At 37.7% G+C, this 24,970-nt stretch overlaps 1 protein-coding gene across 4 annotated transcripts in view; it reads left to right on the forward strand.

Annotated features, from left to right (window-relative positions):
* The first annotated feature begins 1,306 nt into the window (after positions 1-1,306).
* The window catches only part of NOL4 (nucleolar protein 4), a 442,954-nt gene continuing 419,290 nt past the window's right edge, over positions 1,307-24,970 (forward strand). For all 4 annotated transcript variants that reach the window (XM_047087053.1, XM_047087052.1, XM_047087055.1 and 1 more), the window contains exon 1: positions 1,307-1,570. In XM_047087053.1, the coding sequence (XP_046943009.1) occupies positions 1,307-1,570 (264 nt within the window). The remainder of the gene's footprint in view (positions 1,571-24,970) is intronic.

Here is a 24,970-nt window from a genome sequence, read left to right on the forward strand (position 1 = left end):
GCCGCAATCGCACGCAGCGCGAGGAGGATGGGAACTCCCCTATTTCCAGCTCTGTAACCAACGGGTGGAAATCCTGAATGGAGAAGCCGCCGATTTCATTTGCTTGAGAAAATCGTCCAGAGGAACTCATATTTCGCTACTCTGAGCAGTGGAGGGGTGTCCATGACGTGGCAGGGGGAAAATAGACATACGAAACCTCCTGTGTGAACTGCAAACTGTAACCAAGCAAGGGGAAAATAATTTCTCTGTATATTTTAATTTCATGCAAAGGGTTTTAAGCATCTGTATTATAAACTTACTTCTATGCCTTGTACCCAGTCCAGCAGAAACCAGAGGAGTCCTGTCTGGGGACCCCGTCATTATCCGGGAGACCCGCCGCCCGCGGCCTGCCTTCGTTTACCCACATCCCCCTGGAGCGGCTATCTGTTTGGGGTATCACAGCCTTTCCTATAGAACTATGGCCAAATATCCACGAATGTTTTGTTAATTCTGGGACTTAACTCCTGGAACCTACCTGCGGGATTGGAATTTAGCCTAAATGCATATGAAGAAATGACATTTTAAACCATTAAAAAAAATACCTTAATGATTTCCTGTGTAGCAGGATTTGATAGGCTTAACAACATGACAGGTAAGAACTTTCTCTCTTTCTAGTCCCTTAACGCCCCACGCAGGGAAGGTCGAAGTGTAACGGGACCCTGGAGGAAGGAGAGCCCGGGGACCCGGGTGCCCTTCGGGGCTCACAGGCGCTCGGCCGGGCGGCTGCTTTCGAGAGAAGCTCAGCCCTCGCTCCTGCACGGTGGGGCCAGCGGCCGGGGAAGCTTCTGGGGCGCGCGCTGGGAGGCGGCGCGGCGCTCCACCTGCCTTGCCCCGGACACAGCCCCGGGGTGAAGCGTCCAGGGACCACCCCAAGTCAATATTGGGATTTTTAATAAACCAAGGAATGGGATTTTAATTATTTAAAACCCAGCTCCTCTGGGCCAGATGCTGTTGGGATGGTCCTAATCACACAATATTAAAGAGACCCATCACTAAGAGGACGAGAAAAGCGTCCGAGAACAGCGTCCGAGACATCCGTTGCAATTACGAATGAACCAGAGACTTGGTAGCACGGGGCATTGATTGCTGGTGCCCAACCGGACCCTCCTCCCCTTTCCCCGTTCCTCCCCCCACCCGAGGCAGGCTCCGGCGGCGGCCGGGACCTCGCGTCCCTACATCGTGGCCGGGGCCGCATTTTTCATGAGCCCGGGGTGAACAGGTGCGAAGTGCGCTGGGAGCATCCAGCCAGCGACCGGGAGCGGGGAACATGGAGAGCGAGCGCGACATGTACCGCCAGTTCCAGGACTGGTGCCTCAGGACTTACGGGGACTCAGGCAAGACCAAGACGGTGACCCGTAAGAAATACGAGCGGATCGTCCAGCTCCTCAACGGCTCCGAGTCGAGCTCCACGGACAACGCCAAATTTAAATTCTGGGTCAAATCGAAGGGCTTCCAGCTGGGCCAGCCGGACGAGGTCCGCGGGGGCGGCGGCTGCGCCAAGCAAGTGCTTTACGTGCCGGTCAAGACCACGGTGAGTGACTCCCCTTCCTCTGTTATTTGTCTGCGGGAGCAGCCGGCGGGGAGGGGAGAGAGAGGGGGGAGAAAGGGGGAGCCGTGAGCCACCGTTGGCTCGTGTGCCCCCCACCTTTCTCAACCCCCCTCCCCAAGTCGTCCCCACTCGCATGAGCCAGGCGCGTTTCCCCCACGGTGGAGTCTTTGTGGTCCTTTATTTTAAAGCGGCAGCGCACCACCAGAGCTCGCCGCCCTCCTCGCCTCCCAGGCTCCTGAACCCGCTCCTGGAGCTTCCATCCCCGGGTCGGGCGGCCTCCAGCGTCCTCGGGTCGGGCCATTGTCCCGTGTCCTTCGCTGGGCGCCTGGCGCGTGTCCCGCTTTTGCCACCAAGCATAAAGGCCACGCTGGAACCCCAGACGCACGCTCTGGTAATAGACGATTCTGATCGATCGTCTACAGTGTCTCCTAACTGGCACAAAGCCCGATTGTAGCGCTGGTCAGAGATGTGGGGTTCCCCCCTCCCCCGCCCCCCGACACTATCCGGTTTTATTGTTAGACCGCCGCCCGGGAGACGCTGGGCTATCGGATCGCCTTGAGCACTCCCAGAGATCTTGCCACGACTATTTAGATTGTGGATGAGGTCCGGGAGATTCCTCCTCCCCGCCCCCCATTCCCTTCCTCACTTCCCCCTTTCACAAATAAAGCCGCCGCTACATGATGAACAACAAAGAGACATGGGTTTGGGCGCAATCAAATGGTACATGTGTTTGCTCCTCATTCTGGGATAGCTCTAGTCTCAGGGCCACGAAGCTCTAAGCCCAGGCGCAGCAAGGTGCTGGGCACTGAGAGCCTGGTGTACAGGGCAGAAGGCTGTGAGGCTGGCGAGCGGCAGCAGCGTCGATTGCCTTTTTAAGAAGATGGGAACTGTGGGCTACAAGTAGGATTGCAGATCAGATCCATAAGACCTCTTTCTCCGTCATGGAACGGTGGGTACTCGCCTTGAGTAGGGGTGGGGGAGGGTATCTGGCATCCTTTGCATTTTTGCCTGGCTTTGGGGTTTCTTGAGCATTTGCTCCTGTTCCACCCGCTCCCCCACCCCCCATACTGGCAGCCCTTTCCCGTGCAGTGTTCCTGGAGGATGCTAGAAAGGAGATGTCTTGCAAGCTATTCTTCTGTCTCAAACGGAGGTATATGCAATTGGAAATCTGTGCATGGAAGGTTTTTCAGAGGATTATTTGGAGCGCTCTTTTAGGTTTGGAAAACCAGTTAGTGGTTTTCTGAGATTCGTTAGGGGTAGTTTGAAGGAAGTGTGTTTGTTTTGGAATGTATGTGGAAAACGGGAAACGGAAATAAAGGTGAAACAGAAACACACATAAAAGTTCTGTTTTTTTTCCAAAAAGTACTGTTGTTGGAATTTTCTGGGAGGTAGATCTACAAACACAGCCTTCTCTTTGAACGTGGCATTGCTAAAGACAATGGTGAGATTACTGTCTTGCTTTACTAAATAATGAGAACTAGCTGGGTCTGGATTAGAACTGAGGTTTATTTACATCTGGATGAGCAGAAGTCTGTTGTAGAGAATTAAGTGCTTTGATTCATTTGTATCAGGAGTAACTTAACCTGATTTTTAAAAATAACTTATTGTTAGACAAAGTAAATGAGAATTCAAAACATAAGAATGTATTCTCCTTTAGGGGAACACTGGGCTAATTGAATAAATAAAATAATAATTTAAAGTATATTTACCTAAATATTTAATAATATTCTATATGTTTTTCATAACAACTGCTAGCTGGGAGGTTTGTTTTTCATTCCTTTTACATTAAAGTCAGGTTCCTGCATTTACCTGTCAGATAGTTTCCACCCTGTATGAATTGGTCCAATTTATACTTTGGGTATATCCACTATATGTATAAACAGATGTGCCCTTTTAAAACATTAACAAAAAATTGTAAATAACATAAATTGTGTAATGGCTGTAGAGTCAGTAAGTTAAATATGGATGCCAGTAATTCAAATCAGAATTCACATGTTCAGATACCGATATTTTCATTCAAAAATTTTTGCAGAGTTGATAAAGAATTATTGCTAAGACATCTAACAGAAAAACAACTTCAGGGTGAATACTAAAGTAACACATATTTCTCTTTTCAGTAAAGATTTCATATATTTATGGGAGAAAATGTAATTCATCAGGTGATATTCTTAGATAGTGGTTTCCATGTAGTAGTATTTAAGGGCTTTGCTCTTCATTCAAGCCTGTTTTGAAATGTTGAAGAGGTTTTTAATTCATGAACTCTTCTGTTGCTCTTTATGAAAATTTTATGCTGCTCCTCTCATAGAATTATAGGCTCCGCCTTCCCTGAAAGACAGCCAATCATCATTTCAACAAGTTAAAAAATAAATAAAAGGTTCCCCTTTTATCATGTGTTTCTCCTCATCTCAAATTATTTCTTCCTTAAGAATGAGTTTTTCCTTGTAGTAGCGGGAGTACAATCACCAGAAAGACAAAAAAAATATATTTTAAAGTCAAAGGCATATCTTGGCTGAAATATAGTACTGTTTTTGGTATTTTCAAGTAGACGGAAGAATCGTTCTAGCTGTTTGAGGTTTGAGGGTTTGCGGCTAGCTTTGCTGTCAGCGAGAGAGATTTGCGCCTGATGTTGCAGTAACCCACTGCTGCTGGTAATTAGACATCATTACTACCTTGAAAAGGGACAGACAGAAGGGAAGAGGACAGGCTGGGGCTAATTAACTGCTTGTGTTTAATGAAAGAAAGGGAGACTGATCGCAACTGGGAGGTCGTACCAGAACAGAGTAGACACAGCACATAGACTTAATAGAAACAGGACTAGCTTTCAGTCTGAAAGAAGCTTGGTTCTACCTCTTTTCTTAAACGAATAGCTGTAGCTTTGCAAATACTCTTTCCCCTAAAATCTGAATTTAATTGATGACAAAATCAAGCAAGTGACAACAGGCTTCAAATGAAAATGTAGGATACTAGAAAGATAAACATGCCCTTTAATATTTGTCCTGGCCATGCCCAAAGCTGAGGGGGGCATATCTATCACTGTTTAGATTACTCTGTGGCTGAGGACATACTGTTTGGTCGCCAAGCAACAACATCCTGCAACTCAGCCATTTTAGGTCTGGAGGAGGATCTGCGTGTGTGCCTGCATGCACGTGCACACACGTGTATATACGCGCACGTGCAGTTTGTTGAGCATTGCATCTAAGTTTTGTTCACGCCACCGCCATTATTTTTATGTGTTCTTTCGTTAAAGATATCATAAATTTAAATGAGTGAAGTGAATAACTTAAAACAGTTCTGAAAAAAAAATATGGCAAAGGTCTGACGTTGACTATAAAATATGTTTCATCAGTGATCATTTTAAATTAGTGTTACTTTGGTTATTCTGTTTTACATTTTTGGTAGTTTCAGTTTAGTTTGTTTTTAGAAGCTTTCCATCCTGGTTGACATTTTGGTTTTGGCCACAATTAGTTGAAACATCGACTTGTAATTCAAACTACCAAAACAACATTATAGATACCGCTTGGTAGTATGAAAGATAAACTTAGGAAATAACCAGAAAATTCATTATTTTTCTATTCGTATTGGATGAATGCATTATTGTATATTTTTTAAAGGCCCACCACATTGTTTAAAACAGGCAATTTGGCAACTCACAATTTTATTTGTTTTTCAGTCTTAAGCAAACAAAGCAATGAATATGCAATTATGTGAGTATGTAGGATATGTATATGTATATGTAGGAATGGACACTTAGGTCCAATTTTTGCCTTCTGTGTATGTAGTCCACTAGGGAACATAAAATGAATTTTCATCCAGAAAGGAAAATGTATTATCTTTAGTTATGTCATTTAAAAATGATGATGTATTCAGTTCTGCAATCTGTAGACTCAGATTTCATTTTGTTCTTACTGTGTATACTAATTGATTAGTACATAGTGATTAGAATGAATATTCATGGACTGGTTTATGAATAGTTACTGCTTTCTTAGTTCTCTGTGGTTTGGGTTACAAATTCTCTATGCTCTATCAAGAGTGAAGGAAATAATTCCTCATAAGGAGTTCATATACATTGCTATCAGGCCTAACTTCAGTCGTGAGGCACACATCATGCATATTAGGCCTTGATCTGAAATTTGCTACAGAAATTCCAGAAAACAAAACTGAATGCTAGCCACACATTAGGATACTTTATATCTCTGACACAGACAAATCATAATAATAGTAATTAAGATATAAACAAAGTTTTGCTTATCTCCTATACTTTCAAGACAGGCATTGCTGTTGATAACCAATGCATTTTTCTCTATATTCCAGTATTTTGGAGAACTCTATAGCAGAGGTCTTTGGGGGTCAAATAGATCCCAAGTACGAGTCTCAGCAGTGTGGCTTATAAGCTGACTTTAGTGGTTCCTTGAGAATTGTGAGGAATAACTCATCTACATCAAAACGCTAGCACAGTGCCAATTAAGGCTGTCAAGAATAGTGGGTATACCCTTATAAGAGGCCAATTTGGCATGTGTATTTAGGGACAAGGGCTTGTAGAACTAATTCCCTTGAATTTATGGAGGAAATCAGACTCTGTTAATATATGAAGACTCCACACATATTTCCTAAAATACCAGTTCTTGACTTTTCCATTGGTTCTTCCTTGTTGTGGGCGGGGGAAGAGGGGCAAGACTCAGCACTCATTTATTTTCCCTCAATAACCCTCCTAACCAGCTGAGATTCTACTTCTCAAGATTTTACACTCTAGATTTCATGCATAGTATAGAGGAAAGATGAAGAAGCAAATACAGGGATACGGCAGAACTTCTGAGAATTTCAATCTCCTGTCAAGACTATAAAGACCTTTCACTAATAGCTGTTGTATTTATACAACACCTTATTTATACAAGATAAAATGAATCTGCTGTGTTTTAGATTACATTCACTTTTGATAGTTCTGGGATAATAAGATAAACGTCATGAACAGCAATAGATGGCAGGAAACATGGCATAGTGGGCAGGGTATAGATTTTAGAGCAAGATTTAAATCCCGATTCAAGATTTACGATAGCTGCAAGTAAGCAGAAGTTTCTTGACTAACGACAGTTTCCTCTTTGTAAATGCCACTAATAATACTTGTCTAACTACTTTTGGATAAGAGTTAATAATAATTCATAAGCATATAGCGTATGTAGTATCTGTCTGGCACATAGTAAATGCTAAAAAAACAAAAACAACAGAAGCTCTTCTAAGTATTACCAAGAAAGCAAGGACACCATGATGTAATTGTAATTAGGTATATGTTATAAACTCAAAATTACACTGCCACGAGGAGTTAAAATACATCTGTATGAATGTATATTTATTCAGATATTTATTTTAAAAAAATAAAAATGACTTTATTTTGTAAAAGTGATACATTTTCAATATTTAAAAAAACCTAAGTGAAAGGGAAAGAAATTTTAAGTCACATTAAATCCCTCCATTCAGATTTAACCACCATTAGCTAATTATGAGCATCATTATAGATGTCTGTCTAAACATATATACCAAAAGAAGATTAGATATAGTGATTGATACACTGATTGATATGGACACGCAGAAATAATTTTCCAAAACTGGGATGATAATTGTATGCTAATTTAAGTAAGAAGCATAAAACATCAAAATGTAACAAAAGAAAAATAAAAACACAAAATTAAAAAAGTTGCTAATTAATAAATGCTTCTCAGAGGTGTTTTTCCTGAAGTTAATAGAAAACATTAAGAGATTGAATTCCATTCATTTTTTTCAACAACAGATTTCAATTTCATTCTTATTGACTTTCTCCAATGGTAGGTGAAGAGTGAGCCTATTTCACTGTTCTTCTGTTTTGCTACATATATTATATTGCCTGTATTTATTACATCTAATGTTACATTTATTGTAATTATATATTTTATTGTGTTATGTTCATTATATCATATAATATACTATATTTGGTTTTATTGTTAAGGTTTTGTTATAGTATATAATTTGGTTCTCACAATTGTTTTTCCTTTGGTATATTTAAATACTTATTTATTCTTTTACCTTTTTTTTTTCTGAATTCTTTGATTGGATTCATCACTTGGTTGGCTACAATTCCTGGTCATTTTTCTTTTTCTAAGGAAAGGAATATGTGTTCTATTCTTTGAGGTTTGTATGCAATTAAAAATATTTGCCTTTTGCCTTTGTAACTAAAGAACAACTTGACTAAGTGATTTCTTTATTTTACTTTTACCACCAGAACATTGTTGATAATGTGTTTGTTCCGTAAAATCCTAAGGCAACCCTATTTTTCCAAATTTCATGGATTGTTTACTTCTTTATCCTTGAAATCAAATAATTTCACTGGGATATGTTTTGAATTCCTTTTTCCACTGAGTAATTACATTCATGTCCATGACTTCAGTTGCATTTGTTTTGGTGACTTAATGCATTATCTTCTGAGGTTCAGATCTGAAGTTTCACGATTTCTACTGGTTGTTTCTACCAGGATATCCCAAAGCACCTCAAACTGAACATAACCCCAAATGACTTTTTCTTCTCTCCATTCCTTCATCCTAGGTCTTCCTTTTTTCTTTTGTATTCTCATTTTTAATAATTGTGCTGAAATCTATCCTATTATTCGACTGAATCCAGCTAAGCATTAAAATAGTGAACCAAATGACATATTTGGTTCCCAGAATAAATGACAGTTCATAAATCATTCATTATAATTTCAGGGTGGCAAATAGAAATTAAAATGATTTGAAGCCATGCAATAATTTGAAAGACTTAGAAAAAGTTATTAGCACTGTACATTGGAAGAGGAACAGAAAAAAAATGGTAAATTCAATACAATTTTATAATTTCCCTAAGCTAATACAGTAAAGTTTTACGAAAAAGAAGCATTTACTATTTTGCCTTTCTATTTTATAACAGAGTATAGCATTTAACATTACATTGTGAATTTAGAGGAAAACAGCAGAAATGTGACAAATGGTACATTTTTCTCCTGCTTAAAAAAAGTACCTGTATTTCTCTCCTTTGTTTAGAAATTGAAAGCACTAAAATAATAGCTTGCCTATGAATCATCCAATGGACACTCTGAAAAATGTAGAGGCTCCTTTTTATGATAATTTTCCTGGGAATATATTCCCTCCCCACCCCCACCCCACCCCCGCTTCCTGTCTCTATTTCATTAGAGTCATTGTGCCATTTATGTTCATTATTTGGTGCACAGCAAATGCTCCTTTAAAAACAGTATTGAATAAATGAAAGCATGAATATTTGTTGTAATCCCTACCTTTTTTTTTAAGGATTATCTTTTTTTTCAATTGAGTAATAATTGACAGACAATATCATTGTAGTTTCAGGTGTACAACATAATGATTTGATATTTATGTACATCATAAAATGATCACAGTGTCTACTTACCTGTCAGCATACAAAGTTGTTACAATATTATTGACTGTTCTGGACACTATGTTCCCATGTCTTATTTATCTTCTAACTGGAAGTTTGTCCCTCTTAATCCCCTTGTCCTTTTCATCCATCTCCCTATCTCCCTCTCTTCTGTCAACCATCAGTTTGTTTTCTGTATCTGAGTCTCTTTCTTTTTTGTTTCCTCAATTGTTTTGTTTTTGGGGTTCCACATAGAAGTGAAATCATACAGTATTTGTTTTTCTCTGACGTACTTTACTCAGCAAATATCTTTTAGGCCCATCCATGTTGGCGCAAGCAGTCAAAATTTTATTCTTTTTTATGGCTGAGTTATATTGTATATTTATAGCTACATCTTCTTTATCCACTTATCTATCAATGGACATTCAGGTTGCTTCCATACCTTGGCTGTTGTAAATAATGCTGTGATGAACGTAGGGATGCATGCATCTTTTCAAATAGGTGGGTTTTTTTTTTTTTAAATAAATACCTAGAGGTGGAATTGCTAGATTATGGGATCCTATGGTATTTCTATTTTTACTTTTTTTGAGGAACCTCTATATTGTTTTCCATAGCGGCTGCACAATTTACATTTCTACCTATAGCACATAAGCCTTCCCATTTCTCCACATCCTTGTCAACACTTGTTATTTCTTGCCTTTTTGATACTAGCCTTTCCAACAGGTATGAGGTGGTCTATCATTGTGGTTTTGATTTATATTTCCCTGATGATTTTTAATTGGATTTTGTTTTGTCAATACTGAGTTTTATGAGTTCTTTATATATTTTAAGTGTCAGCCTCTTATCAGAAATGTCATTTGCAAATATCTTCTCCCATTTGTAGATTGCCTTTTTGTTTTGTTGATGGTTTTCTTTGCTGTCAAAAGGCTTTTTTTCTGGGGCGCCTGGGTGGCTCAGTCGGTTGGGCGGCCGACTTCGGCTCAGGTCATGATCTCACGGTCCGTGAGTTCAAGCCCCGCGTCTGGCTCTGTGCTGACAGCTCGGAGCCTGGGGCCTGTTTCGGATTCTGTGTCTCCCTCTCTTTCTGACCTTCCCCCGTTCATGCTCTTTCTCTCTCTATCTCAAAAATGAATAAACGTTAAAAAAAAAAAAAGGGCGTTTTTTGTTTGATGTAGTCCCATTTGTTTATTTTTACTTTTGTAAAAGGTAAATGTCAAAAAACTTACTGCTTTTGTTTTCTTCTAGGAGTTTTCTGGTTTCAGGGCTTATATTTAAGTCTTTAATCCATTTTGAATTTATTTTTGTGTATGGTGTAAGAAGGTGGTCCGCTTTCATTCTTTCCCATGTAGCTGTCCGGTTTTCCAAACACCATTTATTGAAGAGACTATTTTTTCCCCATTGAGTATGCTTGTCTCCTTTGTTGTAGATTAACTGACCATAGAAGCATGAGTTTACTTCTGGGATCTCTGTTCTGTTCCACTGATCTATGTGTCTGTTCTTATGCCAGTATTATCTGATTGGATTGCTATAGTTTTATAGTATAGTTTGAAATCTATGGAGAGTGATACCTCCAGTTTTCTTTCTTTTTCTCAATATTGCTTTAGCTATTTAGAGTCTTTCCTGGTTCCATACAAATTTTAGGATTATTTATTCTAGTTTTTTGAAAAACACCATTGGTAGTTTGATAACGATTGCTTTGAATCTCTAGATTGCTTTGGGTAGTATGGACATCTTAACAGTACTTAACAATACTGATGTTTTGCTTTTTTTTCTAATTTTTTTAAGGTTTATTTATTTATATTGAGAGAGAGCATGCACACAAGCCAGGAAAGGGCAGAGAGAAGGAGAGACGGCATCCCAAACAGGCTATGCGCCATCAGCACAGAGCCCAACATGGGGCTCGAACTTACAAACTCTGAGATCATGACCTGAGCTGAGATCAAGAGTTGGATGCGTAACCAACTGGGCCACCTGGGCGCCCCCTCTTCTATTTTTTTTTTTTTCTAATTTGGATGCCTTTTATTTATTTTTCTTATTCAATTGCAGTGGTGAGGACTTCCAGTACTGTATTAAATAAAAGTGGTGAGAGTGGGCATTCTTCTCTTGTTCCTGATCTTAGAGGAAAAGCTTTCAGGTTTTGAGTTGTCATATATGGCCTTTATTATTTTGAGGCATGTTCCCTCTTTACCTACTTGGTTGAGAATTTTTATCATAAGTGGATGTTGAATTTTGTTAAATGCTTTTCTGCATCTCTTGTGATAATCATATGATTTTTATCCTTAATTTTATTAATGTGGTATATATCATGTTGATTGATTTTGCAGATTTGCATGCCTGGAATAAATCCCACTTGATCATGGTGCATGATCTTTTAAATGTATTGTTGGATTTGGTTTGTTAAAGATTTTTGGGTCTGTCTTCATCAGGGATATTGGCCTATACTTTTCCTTTTTGTGTCTGTCTGGTTGGTACACCAGGGTAATGCTGGCCTCATAGAATGAGCTTGCAAACATTCTTTCCTCTTTAATTTTTGGAGTTTGAGAAGGATAGGTATTAACTATTCTTTCAATGTTTGGTAGAATTCATCTCTGCAGCTGTCTGGTCCTTGCCTTGTGTTTGTTGGGAGTTTTGTGATTACTGATTCATCTTTATTACCAGTAACCACTCTGTTGAGATTTTCTGTTTCTTCCTGATTCAATCTTTAAACAGTATATGTTTCTAGGAATTTATTCATTTCTTTTAGGTTTTCTAATTATTTGTTCTATAATTGTTCATAATAGTCTCATATTTTTTGTATTTCTGTGATATCTGTTATAACTTCTCTTTTTTCATTTCTGATTTTATTGGCCCCTGTCTTTCTTTTTCTTGATGAATCTTGCTGTAAGTTTATTAATTTTGTTCATCTTTTCTTTTGCTTTTTCTTTTTAAATTAATTTTCTGCATGCACGACAATACAACTTATCTATCCAAAGGCAAAAATCATGGGACATTTTTTATTTCCCCCTTTTCCTCCCCTTTCATAGTCAGTACTCAACAGAATACTATTAACTCTGTGAACTTAATATCTCTTGAATCTATCATATTCTTACCATACCATACCAAACAATATAACCATTGCATAATAATTTGGTAATTTTCCCAAAAACCTTTGAAGGAAGGGATTTGATCTCCAGTGCTTGAATAATGTGTGATGTATCCTTAGTGCTCAGTATTAATGGAATAAATGAGAAACTTCCTAGACCAACACCACATGATGGGACGTTCTTATTTACCATCATACAGTAGCTAGTTTCATAGCTAAATTGGATGCTTTTTTCACTAAATGTAATTAATTAATTAAAATTCGTGTAAAAACACATAACAAAAAATTAATCATAACCATTAAAATTTTTTTAAATATTTATTTATTTTTGAGAGAGAGAGAGACAGAGCAGGAGTGAGGAAGGACAGAGAGAGAGAGAGACACACGTAGAATAGGAAGCAGGCTCCAGGCTCTGAGCTGTCAGCACAGAGCCTGACCTGGGGCTCGAACTCATGAGCTGTGAGATCATGACCTGAGCTGAAGTCAGATGCTTAACTGAGTGAGCCACCCAGGTGCCCCAATTATAACCATTTTTAATTGTACAGTTGAAAATATTAAGTACAGGGGCATCTGGGTGGCTCAGTCAGTTGAGCGTTCGACTTTGTCTCAGGTCATGATTTCACCGTTTGTGAGTTTGAGCCCTGCATTGGGCTCTCATCTTTCAGTGAAGAGTCCGCTTGGGATCCTTTGTCCCCTCTCTCTCTCTGCCCCCCCCCACTCATGCTCTCTCTCTTTCAAAAATAAATATTTTTTTAAAAAAATACAGTTTATTGTTAAATTAGCTAACGTGCAGTGTGTACAGTGTGCTCTTGGCTTCAGGAGTAGATTCCCAAGGTTCATCGCTTACATACAATGCCCAGTGCTCAACCCAACAAATGCCCTCCTCAATGCCCATCACTAATTTTCCCCTCTCACCCACCTTCCCATCAACCCTCAGTTTGTTCTTTGTATTTAAGAGTCTCTTATGGTTTGCCTCCCTTCCTCTCTGTTTGTAACTACTTTTTTCCACTTCCCTCCCTCCATGGTCTTCTGTTATGTTTCTCAAATTCCACATATGAGTGAAAACAGAAAAAGAAAAGTATTAACTACAGACATTATCATACACAGACATCCAGAACCTTTCTATATTGTAAAACTGAAACTCTGTACCCGTTAAGTAACAATTTCCTCCCCTTTCTCCCTTCTTCTAGTCCCTGGTAACCACCATTCTACTTTCTGTTTCTATGGATACGACTACGTTAGATACCTCTTATAAGTGGAATCCTACAGTATTTGTCTTTTTGTGATTGACTTATTTCATTTAGCAGAATGTCCTTAGAAGCCATCCATGTCATAGTATATGGCAGGATTTCCTTCCTTTTTAAGGCTGAGTAACATGCCATTCTATGTATAGACCATATTTTCTACATCTACTCATCTGTTGATGGACATTTGGGTTCCTTCAACCCCTTGGCTATTGTGAGTAGTACTGCTATGAACATGGGTGTGGGAATATTCCTCAAGATCCTGTTTTCAATTCTTTTGGATATATAGTCTTTATATCTATAGGTAATAGATACTACCTATGGATATTTTCTTTTAGATCTATAATTCTTTTCAGATGCCCCACAAGTGGGATTGCTGGAGTAGTTATAATTTTAGTTCTTTTGAGGAACTGTCATACTGTTTTCCATAGCAGTTGCACCATCTTGTAGCGCCACCAGCAGTGCACAAGGGTAAGCACCCTTCAAGACTGGAAACTGGTGACTTTGCTCCTCATCTAGATCTCTTCAGTGGACATGCTTCTTTCTTAGGCTATGCAAGTATTGAATGTATCACCATTAATAACAATAATAATGCCTCACATTTATTGAGTCCTTACCAGAGGTTAAGGATTGGGATACTCACTTTGAGGGAAATATCCCCTTTAATGTTGGCAATAGTCCGATGGTCGTTAATGCTTTTTATTACACACTTGAGAAAATTGTGGTTCAAGATGACTTTTTATTGCATTATTTTCTAATGTTTATTTTGAGAGAGCACATGCATACTCACATGAGTGGGGATGGGGCAGAGAGAGAGAGAGAGAGAGAGAGAGAGAGAATCCCAAGCAGGCTCCATGTAGTCAGAGCAGAGGGATGCGGGCCTCCATCCCATGAACTATGAGATCATAATCTGAGCTGAAATCAAGAGTTGGACACTCAACCGACTCAGCCAGTCAGGTACTCCTAAGGTGACTTTTTAAAGTCACATAACTTCAGAGTGTTCAGATGGAAGAGTTCAGGTGGAAACCATTTAAGTTGGATTCCAGAGTCCTTGACATGATCTTAAGACTTTTACAATAATGCACTCCAGTTGTTAAAAAAATGAACATGTCCCTGATATATATATTTATTTTTATAGATTATGTAGATATACTACTGTATCAATAATTAACACAATAATAATTAAAATACTCAAAAATATAAATATATAGTACTGAGATTAAAATACGCAAAAGTTTTGGGCCGCCTGGGTGGCTCAGTCAGTTAAGCAGCCAACTTCAGCTTGGGTCATGATCTCATGGTTTGTGAGTTGAAGCCCCACGTCAAGCTTTGTGCTGACAGCTCAGAGCCTTGAACCTGCTTCGGATTTTGTGTCTCCCTCTCCCTGCCCCACTCTGGCCTGCACTCTGTCTCTATCTAAAAACTAAATTAAAAGAAATTCAATGCATATGTTTTAACATTTTCTTCTTCACCTGGGGTATGCATATACCAATTTATAAATAATTAATCTATAGTGCAATTTTGCCTCACGGTAGAACATTGTGTTTAAGAGCTTACCCTTCAACTAAATTATCACCTTTTTTATTACAAAGGGTGCCTCTGTACTTAACCAACACAACATAAAAATAATATCTTAGCTATACAAATCCTTGACATCCACAAAACAATGGTATATGTTTGGTGTTGGTATGATGGGAGAGGTTGTTTCATCAAAGGCACGTTTAGGGGATGGTGCACAGCCAAGAATAGTTGAAGTGTAGGGTATGATGAAAGATGAAGTTGGGAAATTAGGCTGGGGCAAAATTATGGGACACCCCTATTGTCATGTTAAAATGTTTGGACTTCATTCTATAGGGAATGACAGCTCCCAAAAGTGTTTGAGCAGGGATGTCATGATTTAGGTCTTATAGGTAGAGACTTGATGTCTTTCAGCAGTTTATATTGTGGAATATATATCAGATGAGTAAAACAGAAGCTAAATAGTTCCTTTGACTCGCCACACTGTTTGAAATGTTATAGTTACAGATTATATAAGTATTCAAAGTATCAAGCAGTTTGTGATTATAATTTAGTAACCTGATGTTATAATCGAATTATGTATAATTGAATCAGGCTGTACAAATCTCAGACAAGTCCAATAAAATGTTAAAAATAGAAATTATGAAATGTAAGAAAAAATTTAAAGGCACTAATAGAAATATGAATCATGCCATCTTATAATAAACAGGATTTTTTGTTTCTTTGCTCTTGGAGTTGAGGAGAAATGATTGTTCATCTTTTAGTTGTTACTATCTCCACAATTATAAAGACTTCCCAGAGAAATCCTTCTAAAAACCCAACTGGAACATTCTGTATAGAATACTTACTCAAGAGGCACCTAGCTGGCTCAGTTGGGAAAGCACGTAACTCTTGATCTCAGGGTTCATGAATTCAAGCACATGTTGGGTATAGAGGTTACTTAAAAATCTTAAAAAAAAAAAAAAAGAATACTTATTCAAGCTCAGGCCTTTTCAAAGTCAAGCTAATGTTTCAAATATTTATTAAAATGGCCGTTATGCTTTAAAGCAGTATTTTAAATCTTGCTCATACTTCGTTGATTTTATACCCACCTGCCTGTCTCTGCCACTGTGAATCTTCCCTGTTATCCTTTAATTTTTGTACACTGTGATAGGCAGGATTCTGAGATGACTTCCAAATGACCCTCACACTAGTTTAATCCCCTCCCTTTGTGAGTGTGGGTAGATCCTGTGAATATGATGAGCTGTGTCACTCCCACAGTTTTGTTATGTTATATGTTGACTTTCTTAAAGTCAACATATGTGTTATATGTTGTTATATGTTGACTTTAAGAAAGAGGACTCTCAGTAGGTTTGACTTAATCATATTAGCCTGTTAAAAGAAGAGAGTTTTTCTTTGGCTCATTGCAGAAGAAATAGAGTTTCAAAGTCTGAGATGGAGGGGACCATGTGGCTAAGAGCTGACAGCAGTCTCTAGGAGCTGAGAGCATGCATGCTTTGAAGACAGATAGGAAAACAACAGGGACTTAAGTCCTACAACCACAAGGGAATGGATTCTGCCAACAACCAAAGGAAACTTGGAAGTGAGCTTCCAAATGAGAATGTAGCTGGCTGACACTTTGGTTTCAGCTTTGTGGGAACCTGAGCAGAGGACCCTTAAAATGTGCTGTACTTCTGACCCACAGAAATTGTGAGATAGTAATTTTGTGAAGTTTCAAGCCACCCGATCTGCAAGTTACACAGCAAAAGAAAACTTATACGTAGTTCCTTGGTACAAGTCTTCTCAAAAGCGCATGCACAATTAAAAAGGTCAACTTTGGGGTGCCTGGGTGGCTCAGTTGGTTAAATGTCCAACTCTTGATTTCAGCTCAGGTCAAGATTTCATGGTGTGAGATTGAGCCCCGCATCGGGCTCTGTGCTGACAGCCTGGAGCCTGGTTGGGATTCACTCTCTCCCTCTCTGCCCCTCCTCTGCTCATGCACATGTGTGCTCTTTCAAAATAAATAAATAAAGATTAAAAAAATAAAGCAAGTCAACTTTTTAAAAAGCATATTTGACTATGACTATTTATGGTTTAAGATACAGCTGGGAATAATTTATTTTTTTATTTTTTATTTATTTTTTTTAATTTTTTTTCAATATTTATTTTTGGGACAGAGAGAGACAGAGCATGAACAGGGGAGGGGCAGAGAGAGAGGGAGACACAGAATCGGAACCAGGCTCCAGGCTCTGAGCCATCAGCCCAGAGCCCGACGCGGGGCTCGAACTCATGGACCGCGAGATCGTGACCTGGCTGAAGTCGGACGCTTAACCGACTGCGCCACCCAGGCGCCCCAACAGCTGGGAATAATTTAAATGTTCTTTCCACCTATTGCCTAATGTCTTGCTATTTTTATGATTTTTGATGAGATGGTCCATAATTTAGTAGTAAAATACAAAATTCTAACATCATTTGAAAAATTTAATGATGGCTTATATTGTGAATATATACATATATGTTCCTAATAATACATGTATATATGTGTATATATGTGTGTGTATATATATATATATATATGTATATACACATATATATGTGTGTGTATATGTATATATGTATGTATATACACACACATATATCCATATATATTATTAGGAATATATATATTCACAATATGAGCCATCATTAAATTTACATATGTGTATATATATGCATATATACATATATATAACTTTGCTTTTTCTCTTAATGTCTTTATTTTTAAACGATTTTTATTTCATTATATTTCATCTATCTCCTAAAGAGAATACAAGGTAGCTTACTGTTTTAGGTTTTTCATGGGAGGATCAAGACAGAACAGTACACATATCAGAAGAGATTATTATTATTTACATAATTATATTTATGTTGAAGTATTTTTGAAAAAAATACACAGAAGATACAGCAAAATATAATATCCTTTATTAGGAATAACCATTCTATAATTTTATTTTAAAATAATTATTTTAACATAATATGCATTTTATTTTATTAAAAATTTTTTTTTACTGTTTATTTACTTTAGAGAGAGGCAGCAGGAGGATGGGAGGGGCGGAGAGAGAGGGGGACACAGAATCCGAAGCAGGCTCCAGAGCCTAATATGGGGCTCAAACTCCTGAACCATGAGATCATGACCTGAGCCAAAGTCAGATGCTTAACTGACTGAGCCACTCAAGTGCCCCAAATATGCATTTTAAAGGAGAACCACCTAACAATTGTGGGCTAGGAAATAGGAAATAACACAGATAGGTATCTTCTGTTTTAAAGTCTTACTGGGAACTGGGAATCCTTTTCTCTTCTCTATGTTGAGAAGGGAAAATCTTTGTTTTGATTTTCTTTCTTTCTATCTGAGGTTTATTCAGTGGGCTCTTAAGTTCTACTCTTCCTAATAAATCAAGTATTCATTTGTGGTAGTTTCTCTCACAGTTACAGATCTTACCACTGTTGGGAGCTGTTCGAAACTGGAAGGTTGAGAAGGAGATTCAGAAGATAAGTTCAGTAACTGGGAAGCTTAGTTTTGGTAATAAAAAGGAATAACCTGTCTTATAAGCAGAGAGCTAGTGTTTTGTTATTAGTGGTTATTTTTCTTCCTTTTTAAAAGTTATGTCTTTTCAGGAAATATTACTTGCAGATTTATGAGTCATCATTATGTATAAAGGTAGCAGTTATTGGAATAAAGTTCAAATATTTTTGAAGTCTTATTCTCTGATGGAGTGCCAAGATGAGGGGGTTCAAAGGAGGATGCTTACATTTGGACCTAACTGTACTTGCCAGATGGCTAGAGGGCTTTAGAGGTTTAATCTAGAGCACAAAGCTAGGTGGCATATATGAGGATCTAATGACTAGCTAGGCCATATTAGCATCATGCTCTAACCAATTGACCTAATTAGATGAGATTTTCAAATCTAATATCAAAGGTTTGTTTGAATTGGAGATGTGGGTCATTGTTCCCTTAGTAGTCTCTGCTTACATACTCTTTGGTGTTTACCTGAGGTCATGGAGGAATTTTGGTATATTTGTTTTAATTAATCTTGCTCTATAAAAGCTACCATTATAAAATAAGTCATTTGATGATTTGTTTGGTTTCACTAATTTGGAATATGTTAATTTAAAATTAGAGTTAATTTGAACAGGGGTAGGATGGCATTTACCTTGAACTACCTATTAAAGGAGGATTTATCTACAAATTCATAATTAATAAGATAGCAGAGGGGGCATGCTTATCTACTATAATGAGTAAAAACTTTTTCTTAAACCATCTCTATCCTCATATAAACAATTCATAGGTCCATTCCATTATACATGGATCTCTACTTAATAAAGGAGGTATTATGAATAAATACCCTTCAGCTAATTTGCATTGCTCTGTTGTTGATACATAGAGTGTAAGAGTAATAGGTCCCCTAGAATTTTCAAGTAAGGGAAAAAAGATCACCCTCTAGAACTTAAACTTTAAAATCAACACGGTTAATTAATATGTGATATTCAAAGTCATTTTAAAGTGACAGAATGGCAACTAAACTGTAAGACTAAGTGGTATTTTGCTTGAAAATATAATAAAAGATCTCATAATAGAGCCTCACGAGCTAATGAATTAACCAAAGCTCTATCACTCTTCCCTCTATAACATACTGATTCCCAGGGTGTGAACAAACTTGTTTATAGTAGTCTACCCTGTAGTTCCTTGCGCTTTGCGCTCATGAAATTGAATTGTATGCATATTATTGTTTATATGTTGTTCCCACATTCTTTTTTTAATAGCTTTTTAAATGTTTATTTATTTTTGAGAGAGAGAGAGAGATTGAGCAGGAGAGGGGAAGAGAGAGAGGGAGACACAGAATCCAAAGCAGGCTCCAGGTTCTGAGCTGTCAGCATGGAGCCCAATGGAGGGCTTGAACCCATGAACCATGAGATCATGACCTGAGCTGAAGTTGGAAGCTTAACCAACTGAGTCACCCAGGTGCCCCTCCCACATTCTTTTTTGGTAGTTTCATTTGTTATAATCATGCGATTTGAATATTTTATAAACTGGTAAAGTGAGTACAGTAACTTAAATTCAGCACTTTATAAAGTCTCAAAATAAATGTGAATCACTAAAAACAATGGGGAAATAAGAAAAAATCAGAAAACTTAGGTTTCTGCACCATCTAGTTTACTTTACAAGTAATGACTAACTCCTCCTTTAACTTTAACTAAAACTGGAAATCATAGACACATTTTCAAGGGCTTATACACTTGGGGTGTTGATTAGTAGGTTCATACTTAAAGAAAAGATCTTTGTCCTATCACAAAAGTTTAGCAAATAAGTATAAATTAGCATGTATTAAATGAAAAAAAATTGATATTTAGGTGTGTGTGTATCATCTACACCTTTCAGATTTAACTTTTTTTGTATACTGAACAACTTCACAATGGCTAAAGAGCTTTATGTATTATTATAGAAAGTTATATGTGGGATTTGATTAGCCACAGAAGTATGAGTTAAAGATGTACACATTGGTGATGCTGATAATATACTGTCATGAAGACAGAAGAACTTAGTGTTTCCTAAAGATATGTTCTTATCTTTCCTAAAGATATGTTTCTATCCAGATGAGCCTGTTGCCACAACTTAATCACTTGGTATCATTATAACCTCATTCAGTCCATGTTTAGCAAACCACTTTTTGATTATTTGTATTTCCGTGTGGCTTGAATAAAGAGAGAGAGAGAGGGAGAGAGAACACTGGTTGAACTGTTACCATTGTTGGGAATACTGAAGTTACATTTCTCAGTATAAGTTAGATACTTTTAGATTTTATACTATAATCTCTTGTGGGTTTTAGTTTAGTTCAGAGTCTAACCAACTTATATACACTGATATCTGCAAAAAAATATTAGAGAGCTTGAGAAGGGGAGGGGATAATGGATGCTAGAAAGGGAACAAAATGGTGTCTACCATAATCTGACTTATTTAGAACTCTTTCTTCTAATCAGCCATTCCTCGTGGTTCCCAGTTTCCATGACTTCCTGGTTGCTTTCTTTTGAGTTGATTATTTTCTAAAATATAGTAACTGGCATACTTTTTAGAGTTATAACAATAGTTTAATATAACTGTGAATTGTGCTTTTTCATTTAAAATTATTATCATTAACATTTTCCCAATGTTACTAGTCTTGATTATTTTTGTGGCTTCACAAATACCTACTCAAACATCTCTACCATGATTTTCCTTACCGTTTCCGTATGATCGATCATTTTATTTTATTTTTTTCTGTTTCAAGCTCCCCTTCCCACTGAATTATGATAATTATCTTTTTATTTTAAAAATACGTTTGTTTATTTATGTGTGTTTGTGTGTTAGAATTTATATTTTGGACCTCATTGAAGGATTTATGTGAATCTTCTTAGATTCCAAGACCTGTTTGAATCCTATTCCAGGGTTCTAGCTCAGGACATCTCTTAGTTTAATGTGCTTACTAGTTACCTAGGGAACTTGTTAAAATGAATTAGGGATTTAGGTATGGAGAGGACTCAAGATTTTTTGTTTCTAAGATGCTGCCATAAACCTTATCATGAACTATCGCTGTCACTGATTACACTGAAAACTCTGGAAACAGTATAAAGCACCACTGCTTGAGAACTCTGAAAAACAAACAATAAAAGGTAGCATGGGGTTGGAAGCGAACAACAAGTACAATAGTCCAAGGGGTGAGTGTTCAGGTTAGTTTTTCCTGCTGTTTTATCTCCTGGGTTTAATTGCAAGTTAGTCTCAGTCATGGAACTGCAGGATGACAACAGACCATACAAATTCTAGGGTAACTTCTGGCCAGAGGATCAGAAAAAAAGGGCCCCTGCCACCTGAAGAATGTGGGGGAATCACTTTTTCCCCTTTTAATTTCACTGAAAGCCCTACGATGGGGGCCGCCCCGGACATGGGACTGCATTGCTGCTGGTAGAGGCAGTGCTTCCAGGGAGGGACCTAAAACTCTGAGTGGAACACCTGTCTCTTTGTCCAGAGGAACAAGGAAAACAGGCCCCTGTAGTCCAAAGAGTGTGTGTGTGAGATACCATTACAATGTTTTATCTCCCTGTTTTCCTGATACCTTTTTCTGAAGATGGCCCCAGTTTCATGGAATTGCACAAAGCGCAGAATGCTAAAGGAATCAGAAGGAAAGGGGGATTTAGGGAATAAGAGAATGTGAGGAAACTACCAGAGGGGAGATACCCTAAATCTTTGTGTGAGCTGAAGTCCTTGTCAAGCTAGGAATGTGAAGAACCTATACAACGCACCAACGATTTGAGAGCTGAGGTATGATATAAACCACTGCCCAAGGCCCAGATTAACCCCTGAGCTGCCCATATGCAGAGTAGACCCAAAGAAGCATAGCAAAATTTGAAAAATGGACTGATTGTTGGCATCACTGTTGAGAAGGCAAGATGGAATTTGTGTTCTGCATCTAACAGGGTTTACTGCATGCTATAAATATAGAACAATTTCCAGAAGATTTTAATAGATCCAGAGTCTCCCAACATAATATTCAAAATGTTCGGGATACAACCTGAAGTTACTTGGCATATCAGAAGACTGAAAATTGGATAATTGATTTTTTAAAAACATATTTGACATGCAGTGTTACATTAGCATTAGTTTTAGGTATATAGCCTAATGATTCAACTTTTCTATACATTAGCTACACTTACCACAAACATAGCTGCCATCTGTTACCGTACAGTGGTATTACAATATCATTGACTATATTCCCTGACCTGCGCCTTTTATTCCCATGACTTACTTTATAACTGGAAGCCTGTATCTCCCACTCCCCTTCAGCTATTTTGCCCATCTCCCCATCCTCTTCCCTCTAGCACCCGTGAGTTCGTTCTCTGTATTGGTAGGTCTGACTCTGCTTTTTGTTGGTTTGTCCATTGGTTTTGGTTTTCAGATTCCGCACAGGAGTGAAGTCATACGGTATTTGTCTTTCTCAGTCTGATTCGTTTCACTCAGCATGGTACCCTCGAGGTCCATCCATGTTGTTGCAAATGGCAAGATCCTATTTATTTTTATGCCTGCATACTATTTCTGTGTGTTTATCACATCTTCCTTATCCCCTCGTCTTTCAATGAATGCTTAGGTTACTTCTGTATTTTGGCTAGTATAAATAATGCTACAATAAACATAGGGGGACATTTACCTTTTTGAATTACTGTTTTCATTTTCCTTGGATAAATACCAGGTAGTGAAATTATTGGATCATATGGTAGTTTAATTTTTAATTTTTTGAGGAACCTCCATATTGTTTTCCATAGTGGCTGCACAAATTTACCTTCTCAGCAGTAGTTCATGAGGGTTCTTTTTTCTCCACATCCTTACCAATACTTGTTATTTTTTGTCTTTTTGACTTTAGCCATTCTAACAGGTATAAGGATATCTCATTGTGGTTTTGATTTGTGTTTCCCTGATGGTTAGTAGTGTTGAGCATCTTTTCACATATCTGTTGGCCATCTGGATGTCTTCTTTGGGAAAATGTGTATTCAGTTCCTTTGCCCATTTTTAATTTTTTTTTTTTTGGTGCTCAATTGTATATTTTTTTTATATGTTTTAGATATTAGCTTCATCAGATTAATCATTTGCAAATATCTCCTCTCATTCAATAGGTTGTTTTCTTCTTTAGTTGATGATTTTCTTCACTGTGTAAAAGCTTTTTGTTTTGATGAGTCCCAGTAGTTCACTTTTGCTTTTGTTTCCCTTTCCTTAGGAGATAATATCTAGAAAAATCTTACTATAATTGATGTCACAGAAATTACTGCCTGTGTTCTCTTCAGGGGTTTTTATGGTATCACATTTAGGTTTTTAATCCAGTTTGAGTTAATTTTTGTGCATGGTGTAATAAAGACCAGTTTCATTCTTTTTTTAATTTTTATTTATTTTTATTTTTTGGAGAGCTCAAGCAGGGGAGGGCAGAGAGAGGGGGAGAGAGGATTTGAAGCGTGCTCTGTGCTGACAGGCTGACAGCAGTGAGCCTTATGTGGGGTCCAAGCTCATGAACCACGAGATCATGACCTGAGCTGAAATCAGACACTCAACCGACTGAGCCATCCAGGTGCCCCAGTCCAGTTTCATTCTTTTGCATGTAGATGTCCTGTATTTCCAGTACCCTTTACTTAAGAGACTGTCTTTTCCCTGTTGTATATTTTTGTCTCTTGGACAGATTTTAGTAGGAAAAAATCAACAAATGCTAACTCTGAGTTGAACTAGATGTTGGAATTGCACAGAACTTTGAAGCAGCTATTATAACTGTGCTCTGTGCAGAAAATGCAAACCCTCTTGAAATTAATGGAAAAATAGACATTCTTAGCAGAAGAAGAGGAACTATAAAAAAAGAATAAAATGCCAATATTTAAACTGAAAAAAAAATGGAGTAAGTGATAAAAATTCACTGGGTGGGCTCAAGAGTAGAGTGGAGAAGGCAGATGAAAGAATCAGTGAATTTAAAGATAGATAAATAGAAACTATCCTGTCTAAAAAACAAAGTACAGGAAAGGTTGGGGGAAAAAAAAACCCAGCCCCTGAGTGATCTGTGGAACAATATTTAAACAATATTTAATTTAAATATTAAACAATATTTAAACAATATATTAAACAAAAATATTTAACATTTGTGCTAATGAAATCATATAGGAAGAAAAGAAAAGAAATTGGTGTAGGGAAAAAAAACCGGTTGGAAAAGTAATGGCTGAAAATTTCCCAAATTTGGCGACAGTCCAATTCAAGATGCTTAGTGAAACCCAAACAAGGTAAGTTGAAAAAAATTATAATAGAACACAGAATAATGAAACTGCTGAAAGAAAACAGTCTTGAAAGCAGCCATAGAAAAACAACCCCTTATGTAGGTAAACAAAAATTAAATGATTGCAGATTTCCCATCAGAAACCATAAAGGGTTCTAGACAAGAGTGCAATTTTTTAAGTGTTGAGAGAAAGGAATTGTATATCCAGTGATAATATCCTTCAGTAAAGGTGATAAGAAGATATTCTCAGATGAAGGAAAACTATGAATGATTTCCCAGTAGACTTGCTCTAAAATAAATACTGAAAGATGTTCTTGAGGATGAAGAGGAATGATGCTAAAAAGAAATGTAAAGCTTCAGT

Source organism: Lynx rufus, unplaced genomic scaffold (genome assembly GCF_022079265.1).
Source record: "Lynx rufus isolate CCGP_SWC_20201006 ecotype Redwood Valley unplaced genomic scaffold, mLynRuf1.p SCAF_22, whole genome shotgun sequence".
NCBI classification, from domain to species: domain Eukaryota; kingdom Metazoa; phylum Chordata; class Mammalia; order Carnivora; family Felidae; genus Lynx; species Lynx rufus.